We start from the raw sequence: 24,822 nt of genomic DNA, 5'->3' as shown, positions 1-24,822 counted from the left end.
ACATGTATTACATGCCATTCTAAACATGAAACAGCTACAAAATATACAGCTAACGTAGAGAATATGAGGAATGTTTAGATGTTCTTTATAAATTTTACTCGGCAAATAAAAACTGACATGAAAAGTACAAACCACAGAGATTTGTTTAGAATGCCTTTCCCCCTGCCCCACTCCCTCTAACCATTTAAAAAGCAAAATGCTTGTTAAGGGAAACATCCACATGTGACAGCAACATTTTTCATAGAATAGTTTTGTTCGGAAAAGGCACTTAAGAACAAGTCCAACCATTAACCCAGCACTGCCAAATCCACCACTACACCATGTTCCTCAACACTGCATCTACAGACATGGTTGTATGGACGTAAAAATCAAATGGCATATTTATAAAGTGCTATTAAAGTTACAAGCATTTTGGGCATTCGTATACTTGATCTATTGCCATGTTAAAAGTTCAGCAGTGGTGTTACTGAAGAATGCTTTAGTGTTAGTGATTGCTGAGCTTACTTCATCTAGAATTTCTTTGTTCCTTTGTAGCAGTTCAGGCAGATCTTTGATCAACTGATCAATAGTCTGAACTCCTCCCTGTTCAATCACAGACTTCGACTTGTGCAAAATAGACTGAGGAACAGTATCACCAGACACGTCTTCAATAGCAGCAGGAAGATTGAGGGAAGCCAAGACACTGAAAAAGTCAACATGTTAAAAGAGCAAGCTGTCTGTAGTATTAGATGGTTCTATCCTGCAAATAACACTGCTATGCAAACTAACAATCACACAGACAGCTGGAACAGAAAGAGTACAAAGTACTCCTGGAAGGAAATTTTAAACTGAAAATTCTAAATTAATTCCTAGTGCATATCTCACCTGAAATAAGTTTCAAAGCTATTAAATGCTAAACCAATTCTAGTTTTTTAGCATTTACAAAATAGGGCAAACATTTTCAGGAGTAGCTATCTGCTAGATAGAGAAGCAAATGCCTTGAGTTACATTCCTATCTTTCAACTTGATATAAATATATTCTTTATTTTAAACAAGAAGATTTGGGGGGAAAGGTATCATGTATTGAGTCACTGGCACAATCAAGCTGACCACTCGAATATGAAGATCATTCTAGATTAATGGAACTGGGATTTTTTCTGAGCCAGTGTCAAGACTCCTAAAAATGAAGAACTGAAGAAAAAAATCAAATACTGTTTTACATATTAACTCCTTAAAACTTAACATCCGCAGAAAAGTAGTTCTAAATACCCTTGCTATAGCTTGAGTTTGCCAGCCTAGCATGCTGTCATCTAGATGTCTGCATGCTGCAAGGCAACCAGTCATTCTAGGCTGTCCCAGAACTCTTCTTGTAAGTCCAACAAAAAGCCATACTTACCCATTTGCCAGATTTGTGGCTTCTCTCATCTGGGCTATTGATCTGTTTACTAGATCTGCCTTTCTCTGGTTATAAACACTGAGAGACTGCTGAACTTGCAATGGAACCATCTTCTCAAACAGGTCTGCAATTAAAGCATTAGAAATTACTCAAGTTGCACTGTAAAGGTAGAAGGACACAAACATCTTCATAGCTCTTTAATACAGGTTGCACTACAGAGACCCATCTAAACAGTTTAAGGCACTCTCCCCCACTCCCCAAGATGTCTTTAAAAAAAAAAAAAAAAATCAATGTATTTCTACAGGTCTTTAGATTAGATTCCTGGTTTCAAGATGGAAATCATTTTAGAGATCATTTAAAGGCATTATATTTAAAATAATTGTAGGATCACAAATCAGACTTTCCTTCTGGTTTAAACTTCTGAGTCTGCCTTCTTTAAAGGAAGAAAATGCAAAAAGGAAGACAGGATCATTTTTCAGAACACCTTTGTACAGCCAATAAACTGAGAATTTTCAGCTTTATGGAACGCCAGCAGCTAATGTTAGTTGAGGTTGTACAATTTGATACTTTTCCCTTATATTAGTGTCCCTTCTGAAATTAAGAAGATTGGTTTAATGTAGAAAATACAGTTGCTGAAAGAAATCTTTAAGGGAAGGGTATATTGTAGATACTGATTTTCAACCTGTGGTACTTGTGGTACTTTTTACCATCAAGTAGTAGAACAACAAACTCGAAAAGAAAATGGTGCTTTCAGAGACACTGCTGTGTACTTTGTGCAAATCAAGAACAAATGTTAACTTTTTCATGGTATGAACGAACTTTGGTGGCTGTATGTTTCACAAGGTAACAACTATCCTGTGACCTTCACACACCATCAGCTTACCAGTGAATTTCTGACTGAGGGGAATCACAATTGGAGTAGACTTGACAAGACTGGCTTTTCCAATGGACTCTAGATCTTTCAGGTCAGGAACCCGATCATGGTAAATGAAGTCATTGTCTTTTTTGGCAGCCATAAGCGCACGGTTGATTTTGTCAACCAGATCTTTAACGTTTATATACTCATCATAACGAGATGCTACAGTTTTCATCAAATCTGCTGCATGCTAAAACAAAAAAGAGTTAAAGTTAAAATACTAACTTTTGTCCCTTTGATGGATACTTAAAAAAACAGATGAGCTTTTCAGTTAGCCAACTAACTACTGCCAGTGCATATTATTTCCATCAAGAAAATATTCTCTCTTCCATGTAGCAAAAAGAGAAAAAGAGATTTTGATCATTAAAATAGTTTAAGCAGAAAAGTAACCAAGTTATTGTCTCACAACAGCTTCACTATGACTTCCCCAAAATGCAAAAGGTTTTAAAGAAAAAAAGAAATAAATCAAAAGGATACTAAGCCTACAGTTTAATTATGGAAGATGTATTTTAATAACTCTAGAGAAAAAACAATTTAATTTTCATCTTACTAAATGTATTAAAATCACCAAAACTTTATCTATTTGGCATGAAGGGATACTTCCTTGTAACACAACCCAAGCTAATTTCCTATCTAACTTAACAATGACAGTAAATTTGATATAGCTAGACCTGTCAAGGGTGCACACTAATGGATGCTAATATTCTGTTACAATAGAGTGCTAGAAAAGGAGTCTGCTAGGCAGATCTGAAACTCAAGAGAAGAGACATGCCTTTGTCTACCACTCAGTAATGTAACACAACTTGCTATTAGAAGACCGTACACGTGCTTCATTGTCATGCAAACATACAAAAAGTTTCAAACTTAATCCCACTGCAAGTCAAAAAATGCATGGCAGAAACTTTCAACATGATCACAGAATCACAGAATGATTTGGGTGGGAAGGGACCTTAAAGATCATCCAGTTCCAACCCACTGCCATGGGCAGGGGCACCTTCTATTAATCCAGGTTGCTCAAGGCCTTATGCAACCTGGCCTTGAACACCTCCAGGAAGGGAGCATCCATGACCTCCCTGGACAACCCATTCCAGTGTCTCATCACCATAACCGTAAAGAATTTCTTTCTAATTCCCTCTCATTCTATCACTACAAGCCCTTTTTAAAAGTCCCTTCCTGGCTTTCTTGTAGGCCCCCTTCAGGTGCTAGAAGGCCACTACAAGGTCTCCCCAGAGCCTTCTTTACTCCAGGCTGAATAGTCTTTTGATACAGTCTCTCCTGAGTATCAGTACACAGATATTGCACACAGATCCCGGAAATTCAGTGAAAGCAGCACCTTCTTTTTTTTCCCCACAAAGACCAGGGAACTGGAAGAAAGAATTTTTTTCTCTGCCTGACTTAAAACATGAGAAGTCCTTAATCACTACCAACATCTGAGTCCCACTACAAACCAGACAAGAGGCAAAAAAACCTATGAAGATTAAAAATCCAACTGTCTGTACGTTTTTCAAATATGATTTAGATTTAAATCAGGAGTGCAGGAAAGGAGTTACGTACAGACCAAGCAGAACTCTAACATTTGGGGGCTGGTTTGTCGTTTCTTTAGATTTTTGGTTTATGTTTTGGTTTTGTTGTTTGTTTGTTGTTTTTGGTTTTTTTTCCCAGTAACATTACTCAGAAAATTTGTTAACAAATCTGTTGTATTAGCTATTGTGGGATAAGAAGCCCATGCAAACAAAGATACAGACTTACACTGTCATGCAGTATCAAACTGCCTGAATATCTTTAAAATACATCTTCACAGAGATCTTTGCAGCTACTAATGATTATTATGTGATAAACATGCTCTGCCATTTTTGAATACACTTATTTCACAGTTACTTGAATTTTAAAACTCTGGACCTAGCTTTTCAGGATTTAAAGTCTTTGCATATTTTTCAGAGAAGAAAAAAAGTTACCAACCTGTAACCTCCCAATTTCTTCCCCAAATTTCTTCTGCTGTTTTGCCAGAATAGACTGATGATACTCTGCATTGGCCTGCATTATGCAGTGTTTTGCAGCCAGAACAGGAAACACCTCCTGGAAATAAAAATACTGACCAGAGGAAAGTCCAACCACATTAACCACCACAGACAACATGGGATGCAGGAAGAAAAAAGGAAGAAGAAAAGGAAATTAGAATCACCCAATTAATGGTTTAGATAGGTTAAAACATTAGATGTAAATGTCAGAGACCACATGACTTTCTGTGGATTGAATCCAGTCTTCCTTTTTTCGATTCGTTGTTGCAAAATTCTTAGCATCCATTACGTTAGATGAACAACAATTTAAATTTGAGCCATGAAGTCACAACATTTACTTCAAAGATTAGAAATGTGTGCGTATGTTAGAAAGGACAGTTGCAAGAATACACTCAAACATCCTCAAGACAAAGACAAGACAAAGTGTTCTTAAAAGAAGGGGAGAGAGGGAAGACAGGCCTTTCTTCTTATTTTAACAAAGTGATTACACTTAAAACAGTAGCAGGCCTTTCAGGAAAGCACCTTTAGAATTATGAAAGCAAAGAACAAATAAAGAGGACCAAAAACTAATGAAAGGGAAAGACATTTATAAAAAGATGTAAAAGTAACTTTTAGATTTCTCTATAAATACACTTATATTTTGCAGGAGTACCAACCAAGACATGAAGTAAACCTTATGCTGCAGCCCATAACACATGCATGGTATCCGGTTTAACCTTACTGTTTTGTTTCTTAAATGAAAAAGCGCTGTAAAACCAGAGTGACATTTTAAAGAACTCAGTATACAAAGACCTGCTTCTTCACAGGTGTGCAGAATTGGTGCCCACATAGAGATGGGAGGGAAAAAACAGAAGGTAAATTGTTGAGAAAAAGGTGTCTGAAGGCTTTGCAACTGCAAGCTGACACATCAAGTCAACCTCTATTTCACACTCCTAAACATCTTAACTGTTCTCAGAAGTTGTCGTAACTCTCATGAAACCAGCAAACTTTTATCATAGTCTTTCAGATAATCAATTGACACATTACTGTGCAACCGGAACAGGGGCAGATCTATGGCTTAGGAAGGTCCACAACAGACAAAGCTATGGCTTGATTGTATTCCATTACCTCTTGGAAATCAACCACAAACATAATACCTAAGTGAAAAGTTGGCCCAATCTGTAAAATGCTACACAATGCATGAGGGGAAATATGTGCACACGTGAAAGAATCTATCAAGTCATAGCCAAGCAAGATACTGATTGAACTGCAAAAATTAAATCACTGTCTGGCCTACAAAGGCATTTGTGCAAATTACTGCTTAAGAATGGTTACTTTGGCTTTAGTACCATAGCCATTACCAGTACAGTTCCCATCATTATCAAGATCCTATTCTGTATCAGAAAACAGAGGGGGAAATAAAAAAAAAAAAATTACCTGATTTTTTTTCCCCTGAGGGAATAAAAGTGCCTTCAGCAACTGCATTGGCAATTATTTGACTAAGACTGCATATGAAGTTATAGGACCAGATATCAACCACTTCCATTTGTCACTGGTAAAAACAGTCTTAGTAAATTTTCTAATGTGTTTTTTGTAAATCCATTGTAGCAGTGGCAGGGGGCACCCAGCCTAAACTGCCACATTAATGTTTTCTTTGTAACAAGAAAGACCACTGAAAGCTGGAATAGCTAAGAGTTTTATAACTGTTAATGGAAATTGACAAGGGATGCCTCCAAGAGACATTCACAAAGACAGCATTATGGAACACAATCTCCTACTTAGCTAGCTATACATTTCAACTTTTACATTTATAACACTGCACAAAAGGTTTCCTATTATTTTATGAGTTGAACATAACTTGTACTTTTGATACCCTGAAAGCCTGCCCATTTTTCAAGGACTTGTTATACAATATATATTCCAAGAGCATGACAAAAGATTCCTCTGAAGCTTCTAAAGCCAGAGCAGTGAGATGAACAGTCAAGAGTTAAGGGAGATCATTTACAAGTTGTCTCAGTTTACAAGATTGTGTTGGGACTGAGGAGGAAGAGAAAGCATGCTGAAGGACAGAGGACACACACTGAATTCCAATCATATTTTGCATAAATAGTTAAGTGAACAGTACCACTCTATTCATGCAGTCAACATTTCACTGAGATTAGAAAGCATTTAAGTCCTATTAGAAAGCATCTGAAAACCAGACTGAGTAAAGCACTAAGAAGGCATCCGTGAATGCTATCGTAAACATTTCAAATTCACTTTAAATGAAACTTCTGCAACTAAACACATTTTATGTAACAAGTTTTCACTTCTTTGAAAGAGCCATACTATCTTTTGCCTCCTAGATTCTTCACTGGTTTTCAAGTTACAGGTTTGCCTCACATACAGCAGTGTCAGGTTCCACAAGTACAATGTCAATAATATCAGTTATTCACAGTTACAGTAGATCCAAAATCATTTCCCTGGGAGTTACTAACCTTGGGCAAAGTATCTTTATACTGACATTGTTTGTAAGCATCACCATAGTAATCTGCAGCTTGATTAGCTAGTTTAGCTATGATACCATCTTTCATTTTATCTGGAGGGAAAGAGAGAAAAAAACAAACAAAAGAACAGTTCTAAGTATCAGTTTTTACAAGTGAACAGGTAGATAACTTCCATCTTCAAAACAGCCACAACTGCATTCTCTGGGTATAGCTTTACACTACAGCTCAAAGGTGGGATCCTAATCTTCTCTCTTGACATCCAGCAGCCATTTCCAGATGTTCTATGTCATTTGTGGCACTGAAGGTTCAGTCAGTTGTACAAGACATCTTTTTGGTAACTGCTGGCATTTACGCATGATTAAGAGAGATGCTTTACCTCAGACCAATGGCAAACTGCCAATAAAAGCCACAGTCCCACAGCAGCTTCTTTCCCAGCTCTTCCTGTACACCAGCACAAGCATTTGTGCAGCCACAGTCAGAGAATTCAGCTGAAACATAGTTAGCTAAAAGTGCAACAGAAAAGGCGACACTGGTCCTTTCTATGGCAGTCCACACCACTGTTAGCTTACAATGAGTTCAGAAACACCATTCCTAGACATAAACCACCACAGTTTCCCCCAAGTGGTATCTGTTACTTCATAGCAGAGCCCCATGTGCCTAGTGGTATCCCATGCCTCATGTCCTAACCCTGCTGAAGCTGAAACTGTTCAAACAGGAACATGTCACATCTACCTTTTTCTTTAATAATCACCTCTGCCCAGAACTAGAAACTCAGACTTCCCAGTGAGGGCAGACAATCAATGCAAATACTGACTGTCCACTTTGAACAGCTGCCCTTACAATCAAGTACCCTCTTGACTCTGATCTCATGTACTGACAGACTAGTAAGCATAAGTGGGGCAGATGATGTCTATGGAGTACGCTTCAGTGACAGAACTAAATCAAAAAGTATTCCCAAATGGTCTGCTGTGTCGGTGTGAGCTGAAATTCCCCCCCCCACTGACAATAACCAGGCTAGCTCAGTCTGGAAGCAAATGAAAAGCTGTATTTACAAGCAGATGAAATGCAATGAATATGTACAAATATACAAAATTCACAACATTTACAAATATATACAATCAACAGAAAAGCACAACCGATCTCCCTTTGCTTCCCCCCAAGGGGACCCTCCCAAAGGGGGCCTCCCTCTCCCAGGAGCTTCCCCCCCCCGACCCCCCTGGACAGAGAAGCAGAGTTTAGTTAGAGCAGAAAGTTGTTAACTTAGCTGCCAAGGTCAGTACGTATTATCTTCAGCCAGAAGAGAAGAAGAAACAGCAGCCAGACAGCCCAGCAACTGCCCCCACTGCCGAACGCAGAATGTGCAGAATGCCTACTTTGTTTTGGGTAATAGTTCTTAAACATTTCTATCTATCCAATGGAAGTGTTTAGAACAATCGTTATTTTGCTTTCTTACACCCAATAGTGACTTATTTACATTCTTTCACTTTCTCTGTTCTGAACTTTGCAAGGAAAAATTAAAAAGATAGTTTCAAACCATCACATCTGCTCACTCCAGCATATTCACACATCTACCTACAACACTTAAGGTATGAGCTATGATGACATTTATCTTCTATGAGGTAAATGCATTTAAGACTATTTCACTGTGGAACAGCATATAGATGAGAGATAGAAAGGGGCATACAAGATCTAGGAAATTACTTCTTGGATAAAATGTTTCTGTCTGGAACACTAAATATTTAATAAAATCAAAATCAACTCTACCTAGCCTGTCCTTCTAGCCCCACCTAGTGTGTGGAGTTACATCTTCCTTCATAGAGCTTGAGCTCCAAGAGAAGAAAAAAAATACTGGCATATTATCTACATTTCCATTAACTAAGGAGGTATTAGAGGACACTCATTTGCACATGCAGACAGCTCAGAATAGATTTTTCACCATCAAAAGCTTTAGTTTTACTCACTTATCTTTAAAATATTGCAGATAAAATGAGATGGAATAGCTAACATCTGTAGATTTAGAGACACTTAAAGAAAGCCTTGAGAAAGGCTACACAGTGGAGTGAGATTTGACCAACCAGTTTGGGTTCTGCCAAACACTTACATTTTCTTTCAACTTGTGAATACACTCAGTTCTATTAGAAATACCATTATCAGCCAGTAAGCTGCTAAATGGCCTGTCTCACATGAGAAAAACTAGAAAATTGCACTACTAGTCACTGCAGCAAGAAGCTAAATTTGAGTTTTGAGATCAATTTTTGAAGGATTCACACTTTAAAAACAGGTTTTGGAAGATAATCACATTGTCAAACATAATTCTTCAAACAATATCCTTCCTTCAAGGGAAAACAACCTCTCTGCACATCTGGCAAAACCTGCATCCTCCAGAGTCAGATGATTATTAACCTTACTGTCCTAACACTGGCAGGCTTGTGATCTTGGGAGTGCCCACAATAACATGGGCACATGTGGGGTTTGAATCAGTCTCGCTTTGTTTTTCACATTTTGAGTAAGAAGGAATCAAGGTGACAGAAAGATCCATTTCCCACACAAAATGAGGTAAGAGCTTGCTCCTGCCTCCTCAAAGTTTCAGTATTTGTTATACAAATTTATTTCAAAGTAGTGTTCAGATAGAGACTAAAATACTGCTACCAGAGTAATAAAGAACATAAATAAATATACTTTATCAGTTGGCTGAAGGACAATACTTTCTCATTGAGATTCTCCTAAACATAGTAAGGCTGCAAGGATTTTCAGAACTCTCCCTTGTGAAGGTAAGAAACAGCCCAGTTAAAACAATCCATATTCCAAACAACATGAGCAGAGGAGTTGGTGAACAACCACATTATCTCTATGTCCTTAGTCCTGCTTTTACGTATCTGTCATTTCTAGATGTGCAAAGTTCAGCTGGGTCAAAAATCAGCAAAAATTGAACATCATCTGTTTCCCCTAAAACCTTAGAAAATTTCTTTTGTTTCCTAGCACAGTCATATCTTTCTTAATCATCCTGAAATAGTTTACCAGACAGAGGAAAGAAGTAGTGGCAAAACCCCTATGCACCGTTTCTAGTACTCTCAGTTCTTTCAGAGAATGACTCTTGTTCTCAAGGAGGAAAAGGGAAAAATATAAACCAGCAAAATCCTTTGTAAAGATGCAGACTAACTGCTTTGGATATGAAAAGAAAGGAAAGGCAAATGGGACAACTGCCATTGTCAGGTGAACCTTAGATGAATTCTTAAGTGGCATCTGTAGTTTATGGTTAATGACCTGCAAGGGGAGAGGTAACCAGTGAAGGCAACAGTAAGTCCTTCTGAAAGGCCCTTTACAAGCTCTTAGTAACTTCAACTTTTGCTAAATTTTTGACTATAGCTGCATTTGTAAGTTTCTCTGGAAGGTGTCATGAGCACATAAATACGCAAGCCAAAAATGAAGATGTACCTCTTGTAGCTTTCAAAAAGAAGACTTCTTGAGCTTGAGCCAACATAATCAGACTGAGAGTTCCTGCAGTGTCTGGTGAGATGTCAACTGTAGGTTCTCGATTCAAAGCTGACAAAACCGTATCTTTGATGTGTTGGAAAGCACCACTTGCAAACTACGAAAAACAAAATCTATTATCATTCATGTTTCTTACAGATAATAGATGCAACAATTCTAATTTAAAAAAAAATAAAGCTTTTTTGGGTATAGGGTCTCCATTTATTGCTCAGCAACTAGAAACAACTCATTGTGACTTTTCATTCTTTGAGCCACTCACACTGAGGCATTTATCAAGACGAACGAATAAAGGTATACTGACCCCATGGCATAAGACATGGCATAAGTTAAAATAATTAAATATTAAACTGAAAGCCATTACCAACGCATTTAAGGGAAGGAGTACAATGAACTGCATGGAATTAAATCCTTCAGAGCCAAACCACCTCCACAATTAAAAGTGGGAAAATAAGTGTGTGTGTGTATATATATAAATATGTATGTATGTATGTGCACATACAGCTTTAAAATTGAAAGATACTTATTTGACCTTCTAAGATTAATAATTTTTAATTCTTAAGCATAAGCAGGAAGCCCCTGTACCTGATAGTGTTTAGCTGCAGCTTTTAGTCCTTCATCGTTATCTAGATTCTGTTCTGCTGCAATCTGGCTTGCCAGTGCTCCACAGTTGAACAATACACAGGTCTTCTCATATCCCAAACTGGCCAGAGCTGCAATTAAGACAGTTAGCCACACTGTTAAGAAAAATCTCGGTACTCTAGCATCCCATAGATGAAGCCAACACTACTAAAGATATCGACAATTTCAAGTGAGGAAAACTCCCCAAAACCCAATCACACCGAACTTCTGAAGTCGAAATCATCTTCACTCTGAAGGCTTTACATAGTCTAATTTAGCACTTCCACAAAAGCCTTCTACATGAGAAACTATAGAGTGGCATAAAGCTTAAAAGTGGTAGAATGAAAAACACACAAAATCATCTGAAAGTCTAACTGGAGTGCTGCTTTTTGATTTCTAAAGATACAGAAACGTACAGAAACTTACTGAAAGATAATGTGAAATATGAACTTTTGTGCATTAATCACTTAGAATAACTACCCACTTACAAGTTCTTAGTGTATCTTCAACCCAAGATGAACTCTACTTTTCTGATTGAGGACAAAGGTCTTTCATGCTCTGTTTCACCACCTATTGAAATACATGGAATTTTTCTACTCTCAAAGCTATCATTTCAGACTGAAAATGCCGACAAATATCTGGATTATACAGGTACTGAAAACAACTAAGGATTTACTTCATTAAAACTTGTTCTCTCTGGAAAGCACTGTGGCCTGTCTAGATTCAACTCCGGTGGTACTTTACAGCCTCAGAGGATGCAGACCTAGAAACAGTAATACCTGAACATGAGCCATTCTGAACCTATTAATTGTTTTCAAAAAGTCATTGGCCACATGGAAGCACTGGAAAAATCTGAAGACTGCAGATACTAGCTTCCTAGTACTGATAAAAAAGGGTCCAGGCACTCCACCTGGAGAAAACTCAACCAGCAAAGTTCAATTTCACAAACCCAGGCACAACTTCAAAGCTATGCTTCAGTCATGAAGGGTACCAAAGTGTCAGATTTATCTGTTTCATTTCTCTAACATCCAGCCTCCTTATACAGCCACATATTTACCCAATGTATCTCTGAAGTTTCTCTATTGACACTCCCTGGCCTGCACTCAATTTTCAGACTGCCATAAACCTGAAATGCCACTCTACTTCCCTCAGTGAAGAGTGAGTTACACAGCCACTGTATTTCATCAAGATAATAGTCATTTATCTAGCCCATTTCCTGCAGTTCATTTTCCAAAATTTTTCTAAATATAAGATCTTGTACAACATTCAAAAGACTAAAACAAGAAAGGAAAGAAAAATAAGGCTTTCAAGTGCTAAATTACTTTATACTCTGGACTGCATCTCAAGTGTGATTTACTACAGTGAGAACAGCACTTTAGCAATATAGATTTGCCTCTGACTCATCAGTTTATATCTCTACGTATTAACTTAAACCAACATATTTCAGACTGCACACCATGCAAAATGGGTTACTTTTCAAGCAGACACAGTACCTGTCAGCCACCCCTGTGATGGATACTTGGGATTCAGGGGAAAACAGGAAGAAAAGTTTGTCAGCACAGCAGGAGTCAGAACCCTGCACTTCGGTCCTACAGAAGTCAAGTAAGCACTACACTGAATTTCTATCTCGAGACAGGATCACTCGCTCTCCAAGGTCAACAGAAATATTGTTCCCTTAGTAACTGAAAAGTCTGCTCTACACCAAGAAACCCCATTGCTAGTTCTGATCTGCAATGAAGAGATATACACATGCTATAGTTCATCTGGAGATCAGCATCTGGATAATCTGTGACAAAGCACACTAAGAGTCTTTTTGTTAAGCTCTTTCCACTAAGATCTGCTTTCAGGTTTCAAAATAGAATTTACTCCATTGCCTATTAACTGAGGATTACTCACATCTCAGTTAAGAATTTCTTTGACACTTCACATGGACCGTTGCATAAATCTCTGGCCATCTGCCACAAGCATACAATTAACCCGCAAACTAGCAAACTTTCTCAAGGTGCTGTAACATTACATCAATTCAGATTCTCAGGGCAATCACCAATGTTATGATGCCCAACTCTTTCTCTCACAATTAGTCTACATCTCTGACAATTCACAGACTGTGTTTAAATTGTAATTAAATATTGTGAACTTTCCTAAGAAACTGGTTCAGTCAAAATGAAATGCTAATCCCAAAGATGACAGAACCCACCAAATTCTGAGAAAAAAAATACAGCATCTTCAGGAAGGTCCCAAATCATCCAGAAGGAGTTGTTATAATAGTTAGCAAACAAAGCACAGAAAGTTATGCACCAGGTGCTTACGCAGAGGAACACAGTGCATTGTTACACAGAGCTCACCCAAGTACAACTTTAGCAGGTGTACTCACAACACACAAAACTGCAATGACTTCCAGGAGCTGCCAACAGAGAACCATGTAAAGGGTGCAGAAACCTTTTATAGAAAAGTAACATTTTTTGAGGCTTGGTCTGGAGCTTCAAGATTGCAAGTCACTTTGCAGTGCTAGTCACGATGAACACATCGGTATGAACAGAAACAAAAGAACGATTACATATGACTGAACAGTTCCTCAACTCCAAAGCACTTGGCCTCCTTTCCTCTGTTGGCAAACATCACAAATCCATTTAATGACCCTCAATTTGCAGTGCACAATGGTCCCTACACAATTAAAATAAACCATAGAGTCAGATTCCTTATGTTTGCAGGAAACTTTTTTTTCCCCAAGCGTTCAAATCTTTAAAAATACTTTTTAAAGAATTGATCGGAAAATCACTTCAGGGCATGGACAGATACCTCTATTCTCTTGACCAAAATGTTATATCATAACATAAGTTACCGGTGCCAGATATTATCAAACCGCTTTTGGAGTAGACTCACTTCCAAGAACATTTCATGAGGATCTTGTTCATTGAGAACAGTAAGAGCTGGCTTCCCAAAAAACTACTACTGAACCTTTAAAGTCACCTTGAACAATTTTGGTTAAGGTCAGTGGAGGTTTCTCCCAGAAGAACTCTGAGGAGCTGAGAGCACAACTATTATCAGACTGCAAATCCATTTATGCTTCGGGAAAATTAATATTAAATCTCAGTTTTATAGAAATTCTTTGCATAGTGCCCAATTACTCATTACCAATCTTGAAGCAATTCATCAGTTACCAATGTAGTTGAACTCACCTGATAGCTACACTGAAAATACTAGAAAGACTGTTAAGAAATCAGTTTACATAAAAATACTTCCAGAATTTAGTACCATTGATACTTGCACTTTCAGTACTCACATACCTAGTTTGGCAGACCCACCAAAAAGTGACCCTTTGTCAAAAGCATCTTTCCATGTAAATGTTACACAGACCTGAAAGTTGAGAAAAAAAAATAGAAAAATCTTTATCTCTAGAATGGAATTAGAAATCTTCAGAAAATACCCTAAATTCATATATTTATCCTTTTATACTCTAATTGCACAGAACTTTTAATTCACTTGGAACACTGAACATTCCAGAAGTTTCAGAAACCCATCAAGAATTTTTTTAAAAAAGAGATTTATTCTACCTTTTTTCCATCCTGTTAGTTTGCTCAAAACATTCCAAGCAGACAAGTCAGACACTCACAAAATAATCTTTCAGCTCTGCTAATTCTAAGTAATAGAAATATGTTTCCAAACAAAGATACTCCTCCTACAAGAAGTCTGACAGTCTGGTATAGTCACAGTTAAAGGAAATCACCAAACCAGGCAGTTTCCACTGTTCCAAACTACTAGCATATTTGGAACAATTCTGTAGTACCAAAATTCAGTCATTTTTATGAGTGACTTCAATATCATGTTAGTCAAGAAATGCACTCAGGAAAGAATGTAGGAGAAAACAGTCTGTTTTATATTACACTTTCAGCATGCATTTCATAGACAATGCAAATACTTGACAGAATATGCTTTGAAGTTCCACAATTTATTTCCTTACAAAACGGTTGTAGGCAACTGGTATCCAATCAGAAAAGATAGCAAAATTCCTAACTGCAAAGTGGCTGGGGAGAACAACTTCAGAAAGCACACAGCACTGTTTGATGATGTCTTTTCCTCTAGCAGCAACGCTAGTTCAGGAAGTTCTGGTCTCAAGCTGATCAGTGCTGCCTCCACTGAGTATTTCTTGCCTTTGACAGAGCAGTTCACAGATCTGCAGAACTTGCTCCTTAAGTTTTCCCGTTTTACATGTCTTGGGATTTGCAATCACCATATCAAAACACCTGTACACTACAAACCAAGGTGCAGTTCTTGGCTATAAGTGAATGCAACTACATTAAAACCCTTACTTGTAACCTGCAAGCCTGAAAGAAACGTTTTCTTTTAATTATAACACTACCATTTACATACAATTTAATCCGGAAAGAAATGTAAATTCTGTCCTATTTGTATACATTCAGAGAATAATCTACATCTTTTTCCACTAAAATACAGGAGCCTGAAGACCTATTCCAAGGGAGATTTAAACTGACAGGAGTAAAGCTGAATTTCTCCTTAAAGGCAGGATTATAAAGAAATATAGAAGGAAAAAAAAATACACATACAAAACAAAAAACCAGCAACAACTTAACACCATCGCTGTATAGCAAAGCTGTAATTTGTAGATGCAGAGGCAGAAATAGATTGGTAAGCTCTTAAGTGGCTTATTCTGTTTGCTGTCATGAATGAAACACCCGTTCTACTTCAAACTGCAAAAATCATATGCCATCCACTCTCACAGGTTTTCCCATAAAAACTATGTTTTAAAAAGCCTTTAAAACACAGTATAAAATAGACTTCTTGGGAAAAGGAAGAGAAATCAACACAACTCTATGAGCTTGGCCAGTGGTTAGAGCAGTCTAAGTCAAAATATATCTGAAACATATTTCTGTAAATCAAAGGCAACTACAGCCTCAGGTGAAGCTTCAATATAGACTATGTGTGAGCACTGACTAGAAAATAAACACAGATTAAGAAAATAAGACTCAGAGATTAAATGCCTTGGCCAAGAGAAATACGGTTTAGCAGATGAGATACAGGAGTGGAAGTCATACATGGTTAGTGCTATGATTCAGTTTAATAGTTTGGAAGGTCGTCTTACCTGATTTTCAGAGAATGGAAACTTTGGCTCAATTGAACACAGCTGATCATAATATCTACAGAAAAAAAAAACAAACACACAGCTATTAGATAAATCAAATTAAGTGCTTTGTTTCTTACACTAACATGCAAGCAAAAGGGCGCAAAATTCCACACAAAAATAAGCTGTGAAGCTCCTTCGCATCTACGGAGGATTTGTGGGATGGACAGAAATTCTGCTTAAAGGGATGTTTTTTGATAGAGGAACAAGTACAGTAGGAGGTGGTCTTCCACAGACAATGTAAAAATCTTGTCCCTTTCAGAAGTACAAGAATATCTATTAGAGATGATGCTGACCCATTCCACTTTCTGAGGGAGGACAGATTAGAAAAGAAATCCATACAGAGGAGTCCCTGTATACATACAAGTCAACAAGGAGTACATTAAGTCATGCTACAAAAGTCAAGTACAGCAACTAACATTACATAAACAAGCTACACTGTACTCTCTTGAACCAAACATAATCCCACTCCCCTGCTATTTCTGACTCATCTGTTTCATCTGTTGAAATTTCAGTATCTTTAAAATAGATCACAGGATGTCAGGGGTTGGAAGGGACCTTCACTTGCCTTTTGCCTTACACACCATCAACTGGAGAACCTAATCCTTGAAAAAGTATTCAGTTGTAAACTTTGTTTTCATTTGAGTATATAGTAACAGTTGCAGTGAAGTAAAATCAGGAGTTTCTCTGTGTCAATATTTGGTCTTCTCACAGTGGAAGATGTTTAGGAAATCATGCCAGAAAGCTAATAGAGCAAGTATAGCATAGTCCCTCACACAATCTATCCAGGCAGCAATTCGCAAGTATTCCTGAGCTGTACCCTACACCTGCACCACCTGCTAGAGATGACAGGCTGGATACAGAACAAAAAGCCTTCAACCTGTCAGCTGCTGAGAATGAGTTTCATGGTCTGTGAAAGAGCACTAACACTGTTCCTGTTTCCTTACATTGCGTTATTAAATATTAATTACTTGATCCAGATGGAAAGGAGATGTACATAGCCCATGTTCTGCAGGCAGTAAATGTTTAAAAGGTCAACCAGCATTTTTAAGTCACATAAAACAAAATCAGTGTTAGCATGTTCTTTATCTGCCACTGTACATAACACTACAGGTTTCTGCCTTCAAATGAGCCACTGCAATTTAAGGCATGATATATTCAGCCATTCCAAAAGCTACAATCTGCAACAGTAACCCAGGACTTTGCTAATCATTGAAAGAAGTTGCTCTTAAATTATAACAAAAAAGTCTGCAGAGACTTACTATGACAGTAGTTTAATAAAGATGAATTTTTACTTTTAATAATTTCCCAAGGATGTGAAAGGTATATCAAAAAAAAAAAAAGCCTCCAACACTGAAGATCACTGCAACCAACACTGGTATGTACTTCCTTCACTGCTTTCAGTTGGTCTGCATACAATCATTTCCATGCAGTATAACAGAAAATGACACCTTCCGTGCTGTCTTCTCCCACCTCAGTTTCATTTGCTAACCAAAAGCCAAGTTGCCTTTCCACATTCCACAATTACCCTGTCCTCATCTGCCATGAGGGTAGAGTCAAGAAGCAAAGCTTGTTAAATGTCCTAGTGAAGTCAAGTGTGTGAGCTCTAGCTGTTCACAAACTATTCTTTGTGCATTAACAGAATCACCAAGAAAAATAAAATAAGCACCAAATATGCACACTGCTGCTTTTAACATCCTTGAATACCAACACCACAAAACTTTGGTTGGCTGGCTTAAACAAGTTCATCACTTATGTCACTATTTTCTTTACTATTTTAAGCGTGATATGTCATCGCTTTTTATTAAAGAACTTGAAATTTTACTCAAGATTTAAAAGCTCTTTAAAATTCTGCAAAGCAGAAAATTCAACATGTAATATCATTAGTTTTGTATAGCAGTAGCTAAAAATATATAAATATAATGGTATACATAAACAATACTTATAAAAATAGTAAACCAACAGCTCAAGAGTAGCAATACACAGAAAATAACAATGCAAGTAAAGACCACATCCAATGCACAAGTCAGTAACACATTGAAACATGAAGGCAAAATAAAGGTGCTATTTACAGCAAAATTGACAGTAACCTAACTATCAGGACACACAGAAGAGTAGTTGCCACTCCACAAAGATCTTGCTGTGCCAGAGCAATGGATTACTGTGGAAGCATCAACTACCAGAGTTCTAACTACAGCAATGGCAGGGGCAGTAGATGTCAACTGGTCAGATCTAGTTCTCACAAGTGCAGCAATCTTTCACCAAAACATGGATCACGCACTCCTAAATGCTTGTAAAAATTACTTACAGCAGTCAAATGAGTTCAAAGAGAAGGTTTAAATCTGAACTTCATTAAAATGTATTTATTGTATTAAGAACCTCAAATCCAGCTCCTCTTTCATAAAATCATAAAGAAAAATCTCCTTCAAAAGAACATTTAAGTGCCCAAGATCAGCCTTCACTCTTCTAGATAAGAAGAGGACTGAACTCACAGCTGGAAACCATAACTGCAACCTTCAGCTCCCAAAATATTATGGCTGTTCAAAATAAAATCACATACACACATCTTACACCTCTCTTTTTAAAAACAAGAGTTGCTAGCAAAACTAAACCAATTAAACTTGCACCACAATCCCATCCCTCCAGAAAATAGAAATAAAGTCCAGGCTACCTTTGATATTAGGAGAGGAAACAAGGAACCCCTTGAAGCTATAATTAGAGGGGTGTTTTTTTGGGTTGTTTTTTTTTTTTTGGTGGGGGGTACTAGGGAGGAACCACTCCCACTTGGGGGGGGGGGGAAGGAAAGAAAAGGAGGGGGGAAAAAAAAGCCACAAAAACACAATACCCACAAAAACAAATACTAAAACAAATCTGCTGCGACAGAACTTAAGGGGAAACATCTGTAACGAACTCACCTACACCACCTTGAGTGCACTCAGGTTTTCACAAAACAAAGAAAACTCAGAAGCAGTCTGAGGTCCTTCCCAGTTACACTGTGCCCCTTTTCACTGGGCACCTCAAATACTTCTCCAAGAGAAGCATCCCACATCATCAGTCACACCACACACTATCAAAGCTTTACTGGCCAGCATTTGCCTAGGAAATTAGGCTGCAACCGAGTTCATTTCTTCCAGAAAAGAAAAAAGCCCTGCAGCAAACAAAAGCAAACAAAAGCAAAACAAAGCTTCTAAAGATTACAAAACTGTGGGTAAATCCTAGCTTAATTAGTAGATGATTAAGCTCTGATTTCTTAACAGTTAAATGGTCCACAGTGCTCTGACAGGTATTGTGGTTTATGAAAAGCCATGAAGAATTACATGTATGCAAAGTATGTCCACACTCTAATTAGCTTTCCCAACCTTATTTCACTAACAACCCCATTTCAAACTCCAATTTCAACAAAAGTCTTGCTGAATCATTACAAAAGACTGACCACAACTCTTAAATAGCAGCAGGAAAATACTGGAAGTTGGAGAGGTAAGGGAATTTTCAGAGGAAAGGCAAGGCACTCAAATGCTGTGCTCTTTCCATCATAATCTGAGCTGGATACTCCAAACTTCTGGGTGTGTAGACAGTCTGCACCTTACAGAATGTATGCCAGAATTCACAGAATTCACACAGAACATACTTACAGAATAACAACAGCTTATTTTTCAGCAACTGCATAATGAATAAAAATCATCAGACAAGGACAAACCACTCAAAACTTGTTAGAGGTAAGGGGAAAGATACATCCAATTGGTTGGCTTTTTTTCTAATTTACAGTTAATTCGGTCCACCTTATCTTACTCCCACTGTAAAGGGAATAAATAATTCTCAGATGATACAATTTAAAATGCAGGTGCTTCATGAGGGAAGCTGTGTGGCAGGGATACCACTTCATGTTCACATGTAAGACAACATGATGCAAAGCCACATTAAACACCTCTGATTACTCAACAAAGCCTGGGACAGCTGAAGTCATCTACAGATCCACAGCAGCAATAGTAGGTCACTGCATACAGAATTGGCTCAAAACTGATAATTATGCAATTGCAAGTGGTTTCCCTTCATTAATTGCAGAGAAAACCTGCAGTGAAGTTGCATACTGTAACTTAATGACCTGCTGTCCCTAAAAAGAGGTCCTACTCAGCCCCCTGGCTTTCAGCAACACTCTATTCTCTTTTGTGTTGTCTCTGATGTTTATCTGCCCTTCCACTGAACTTCAAGTTGCTCACCGGTTAAAAAGCCACATGCACCTTTTGCCTCCAGAAATACATAAGGACAAGAAATGAAGAGAGAGTTTTCTCCCTTTGGCAGCGTAGAGAGTCAGATAGGGTGAAGTCATGTAATGTGGCTGGGCCAAACAGGGATTTCAGATAAAAACTAATGACAGGACCAACTGGTATGATCTGAAAATGAAGCTCAATTCCAATGTTTGAAGGAAAATAATCATATATGCCTTTCATTTTGGCTAGCAGATTCCTTCTTTCAGTTTATGGATGCTCATTATTTCCCTAATCTTCAACAGGCACTCGGAGTAGTACCTTCAAAGGCATAAGCAGTAATAAACAGGAATAGAACTGGAAACTAAAGAGATACTGTAAAACATCTTCAGTACAGTTCGAGCTCTTATAACCTAAACATCCAGCAAAGCGTTGATAAACTCAAAAAAAATACCAGTGGCTCATTTTACAAATCATGCTTTCTTTTGATTAAGTCACTTGTGTCTCTTCCTTTCCTCTTCATTTTTTTAAGTTTATAGATAAGAAATTCTAGTGACCATCAAATGCATTTCTCCTCAACATGTTTCTGTAATATCATGAACATGTTGACAAGTTTCATCACTTTTATGTCTCCATCATTTCTCCCTATACTAGAAAACCCCTCTTTTTATCTTCTGTGCTGGTTTGAGGCCAGCCAGAACATCTCTTGCCCCGAAAGGGACAAAAGAATGACACACGCAAACGGATTGGAGAGTGATGGAAAAAGTTAAAATGGAAAAACGAATTGGTGAAGCTACAGAAAACTACAAACTACAAAGCATAGTGGAAAAGAACATCCTAAAGCATACAGAATCCCCTCACAGGATTCCCAAAAGCTTCCCAGTCCTCCCTTCCTCCCACCTGAGGGTCTACCCAACCCCTCAGGGCTCTTCCTTCCCCCCCCCTCCTACTGCTAGGCAAGTCTCAGGCTGGCCAGGTCTGAGACTGCCTCCCCCTCCATTCTCCTCCTGGCATTAGGCCTAGACAGGCCTAAGAGGCCTTGAGGATACTCCCCCGGCATTACCCGATAAGAGAGGACATCTCCCATGGGAGCAGAGGGAAGAAAGAGGAAGAGAATGACTCTGCAGATGGCCTTATAGGGCGTAGGATTTATGGGTAGAAATACGCCGTTTCCTGTGTCCACCCCTCTGGGTGGGCACCCAGGACACCAGAGGTGTATCTCATGTAGCAGTGGCAGGGGGCATCCAGCCTAAACTGCCACAATCTTCTTAAAAAATAGAATTGCTGGCACTATATAAAAACTCATCTTCTGATGCTGCACATCTTTGGTCCTAGCTTCACAAGTATGTGTACCTAGTACTAACCTAGTGAATGAAACACAGGGACCTCAGTAAGTAGATAATCTACAAGCAAGTGGACTCAAAATATTTCCAACATAGAGAAACAGAGCAACAAAATTACCAGAACAAGTCAATGCTGCGATCCCTAAGTGTTCTATGGAGACAGGAAAGAGCAAGTGCTTTTGTATGTGATGGAGCAGTTAGCCCTTGTGGCGTTGGCAGTGCTGGGTAAGGGGCTGGGCTCGATGATCTTAAAGGTCTTCTCCAACCTAAACGATTCCGAGTCTAAACCAGGCTTACCAGGTAGAAGCCACAGACTAACCTAATTTCAGCACACAGGCACTTTCTGGTAACTAAATGCATTAAGCAGAAATTAAGGATAAGACTTTGCAAACAGGATAAGCTGCTAATCGCAAAAACGGAAAGAAAACATTAGAATAAAAAAACAGAAAACCAAAACAGAACTTAGAAGAAAGTTGTCAACTGTAGCAGCAAAATGTAACACTGAAACAAAAGACACAGGCGCTCTCTTCTGAGAAGCAAAACAATCTGTCCTGTCTACCTAAATACAACTGCGACTGCCTCGTTACAAACACTCGGCAGGGGAAGTTGATCGGGTAAAGGCCTCCTCTCTCGGCCTCCCCTACCAGCCTGCCCTCATACAGCACCCCTCCAGGCCCAACACCCGAGTGCGGGGGACCCCAGGATGCTGCTGCAAAGCACCCGAGCGCTGGGCGCCTGCCCCAGCCGCAAGACCGCGACGGAGAGGAGCGCACGCAACCCACAGGCCGCCGGAGCCGGCCCAGCAGCCCCGGCCGCATCCTCCCGACGGAACCACCGGCAGCCCCGCCCCGCGCGGGCCGCCCACACCTGGGCCCGCCTGCACCTGGTTCCGGCTCCGCCAAGGCCTGGGCCTGGAGCTGCCGCCGGGGTTCCTCGGTCACAGAGAGCACCGGGGGAGGCACCGGAGGAGGCGAAAGCGGGAGGAGCACGGAGGAATGGCGGCGCGAGGTGGACATGGCGCCAGAGGGAAGCCCATCCGGCGGCGGACCGCTGAGGGCCCTGTGCCGGCCCGCCCCGGTCCGGCCTTCCCGCCCCTACCTGAGCAGGGTCTCGAGCGCGCTCTCATGCTTGTCGAGCGGGCGGCCGAGCGCGCTCTTACGGAGCTTGCTGAGCTCCTCGGCGGCGCGGCAGTGCTCGGCCTGCGCCTCGCCGCCCGGGTAGCTCTGCTGAATGAACTTGCACAGCGGTTTGGCCAAGTCCACCTCCGAGGCCTTCTTCAGCTGCACCGAGATGAAGTTCGTCATGGCGGGAGGAAAGAAAGAACAGCGAGGGGGCAAACGCCGCCGTCACCGTAGCTCCGCACTCCCGTGGCCCACCGAGCTGCCCCGTACCGCCGCGCTTCCGGGATCGTCGCGGCGCGCTCCGCCCGGTGGCCGCACCCCCTCTCTGTCGCGCAGCCTCCGCGCTGCCGCCTGAGGAGAGTGCCGAGCTGGGAGCGCAGCGCTCCCGGCTGATTGCCTGAGCGGGTTCGCATCACCTTCCCCACGGGTGTCGGCGAGTCGGCCCGGTGGTGCCGGGGGGTGCTGGAGGAGGTCGGGAGCGGGCCGAGGCCGGGGTAGGCAGAGAGCTGCAGTGGTGCTCGTAAGGAAACGCGGTTTAATCAGAGGTAACGGCGAAGCTCAGCTGTGGTGAGGGAAGCGTCGCTCGGTGGTAACATAAACTGTGAGGCCTGTAAAAGTACCGGGTACTGGATGGAAGCTTAGCGAGATGTCAGGCTTGAGCGCATTAAGGGGCAGCAAAGGGCCTCACGATCAGCCCAGCCTAAGAACCGGTGTTGAATAAAGTAATGTACAGCTTCCCACAGCAAGTACTGAGATGTCCGTATTGGCAGTAGAAGGCGCAGGCTGGCATGGTGCTGTACCTGGGATTCTCTCATCCATGTCACGCTGGCTTTCTGCTGCCATAGCCCAGCACAGCTCACATAGGCAAAGTAGGCAACCTGCTTGAGAACCAACGAGGAGTAGTCTGCCCTTGTTCTCCTTTCACTCTTTTCCCCTGCCACTTGTTCCTGAGAGCTAGGCCTGTAAGCCTGCCATTTTCCTATTGTATAAGCCCTGAAGTGATGATGCCTTAAAAAGGAGTGGTAAAAGTCCTTTTAAAATTACGTAAAAAGATTTGGTCTCATGTTGTAGCAGACCATGAGTTCTAATATGAAGCTCAGATGAAATACTGAAAGTGTCCTGCACTGAGCAGAGCCATCTGCGTTGTCATCTGAGGCAAGTCTGAAGTGGAGGCAGGGGAGAAAAGGGCCAAACCTGGGAAGTCGATATTGCCTGCTTCAGTGGCCGCTGGGAGGGGCAGCTCCTCCAGTGTTAACCGTTCCAGTATACAATTCACAGATGCAATGGCAACGGTGGCTGGCACAGGCATAATGAAAGTGGTAATGGAGTTGCCCTCTTGCTACTGCTTCCAGTCATCCTTGGTGAGACCAAAGTGGCTGGCCTTCAGAGCCCTGCCAAGCTGCTTCCCTGTGCTGAGTAAACATCAAGCTCAATTCATCATAGCTTAATCAAAACCAAACAGAATATGACTTAGTTTTACATTTTTTTTAATAAAACAAACAAAAATATCCTATAATTAATAGAGAAAGTAAGCAGTCCTGCTATACTTATCTCGGGGTATGCGAGTTCCTTGCTATTTTGCTTTTTTCCCCAGGTGTTACTGCACACATATACCTTTAAGCATTTGTTCTCTAAGCCTGAGTCAGCCTCGCATGACTGTACTTCCCTGTCCCAGGGAATAGCTCCACCCTCACAGGCTTAAATTCTGATCCAAAGATGAAGTCAGTTGGGCATTTTTCTCCCTTTGCTTCTAATGTCAAGACCTTACGGGGTATAGCTTGCCTACACATCATTACAACATACATGGCTGTCTAGGTATGGAAGGTGGAAGCCATCAATACCTTCCATCTTAGCAGTCATAAACATGGCAAGGGTGTGAACAAGGAAGGGCAAAAACTTCAGCTGTGAGATCATAGTTCTACTTTGGAGCCATGGTGACCTTTAGATGGCTATTGCTTAACAAATGCAACAACTGATACTTTGCATTCCTGAAATGTCCACCAACACAGTGCAGAAGTTTGACTGTGTCATAAAACAAGTTACCAGAACTTCAAACATACAGGTGATTTGTTTCTTTCCCACAGATTTCTTAATAAGACTTTGTTCTGATCATTACAATTATAACATTA

The 24,822-nt window shown here is 40.1% G+C and overlaps 1 protein-coding gene across 3 annotated transcripts in view; it reads right to left on the bottom strand.

The window, feature by feature from the left end:
- The window catches only part of PDCD6IP (programmed cell death 6 interacting protein), a 31,709-nt gene extending 8,833 nt beyond the window's left edge, over positions 1-22,876 (bottom strand). For 2 of the 3 annotated variants that reach the window (XM_054384887.1, XM_054384888.1), the window contains exons 1-10: positions 22,671-22,876; positions 15,986-16,040; positions 14,172-14,241; positions 10,849-10,976; positions 10,210-10,363; positions 6,766-6,866; positions 4,251-4,367; positions 2,259-2,481; positions 1,376-1,499; positions 505-682 (exon numbers count right to left, since the gene is read on the bottom strand). In XM_054384887.1, coding sequence (XP_054240862.1) covers positions 505-682; positions 1,376-1,499; positions 2,259-2,481; positions 4,251-4,367; positions 6,766-6,866; positions 10,210-10,363; positions 10,849-10,976; positions 14,172-14,241; positions 15,986-16,040; positions 22,671-22,876 — 1,356 coding nt within the window. Of the gene's footprint in view, positions 1-504; positions 683-1,375; positions 1,500-2,258; positions 2,482-4,250; positions 4,383-6,765; positions 6,867-10,209; positions 10,364-10,848; positions 10,977-14,171; positions 14,242-15,985; positions 16,041-22,670 lie in introns of all 3 variants that reach the window. The other variant, XM_054384891.1, reaches the window with a different exon arrangement.
- Positions 22,877-24,822: the final 1,946 nt, after the last annotated feature.

This window comes from Indicator indicator, chromosome 11 (assembly GCF_027791375.1).
Source record: "Indicator indicator isolate 239-I01 chromosome 11, UM_Iind_1.1, whole genome shotgun sequence".
NCBI classification, from domain to species: domain Eukaryota; kingdom Metazoa; phylum Chordata; class Aves; order Piciformes; family Indicatoridae; genus Indicator; species Indicator indicator.
This window is presented reverse-complemented; position numbering and strand designations above follow the sequence as displayed.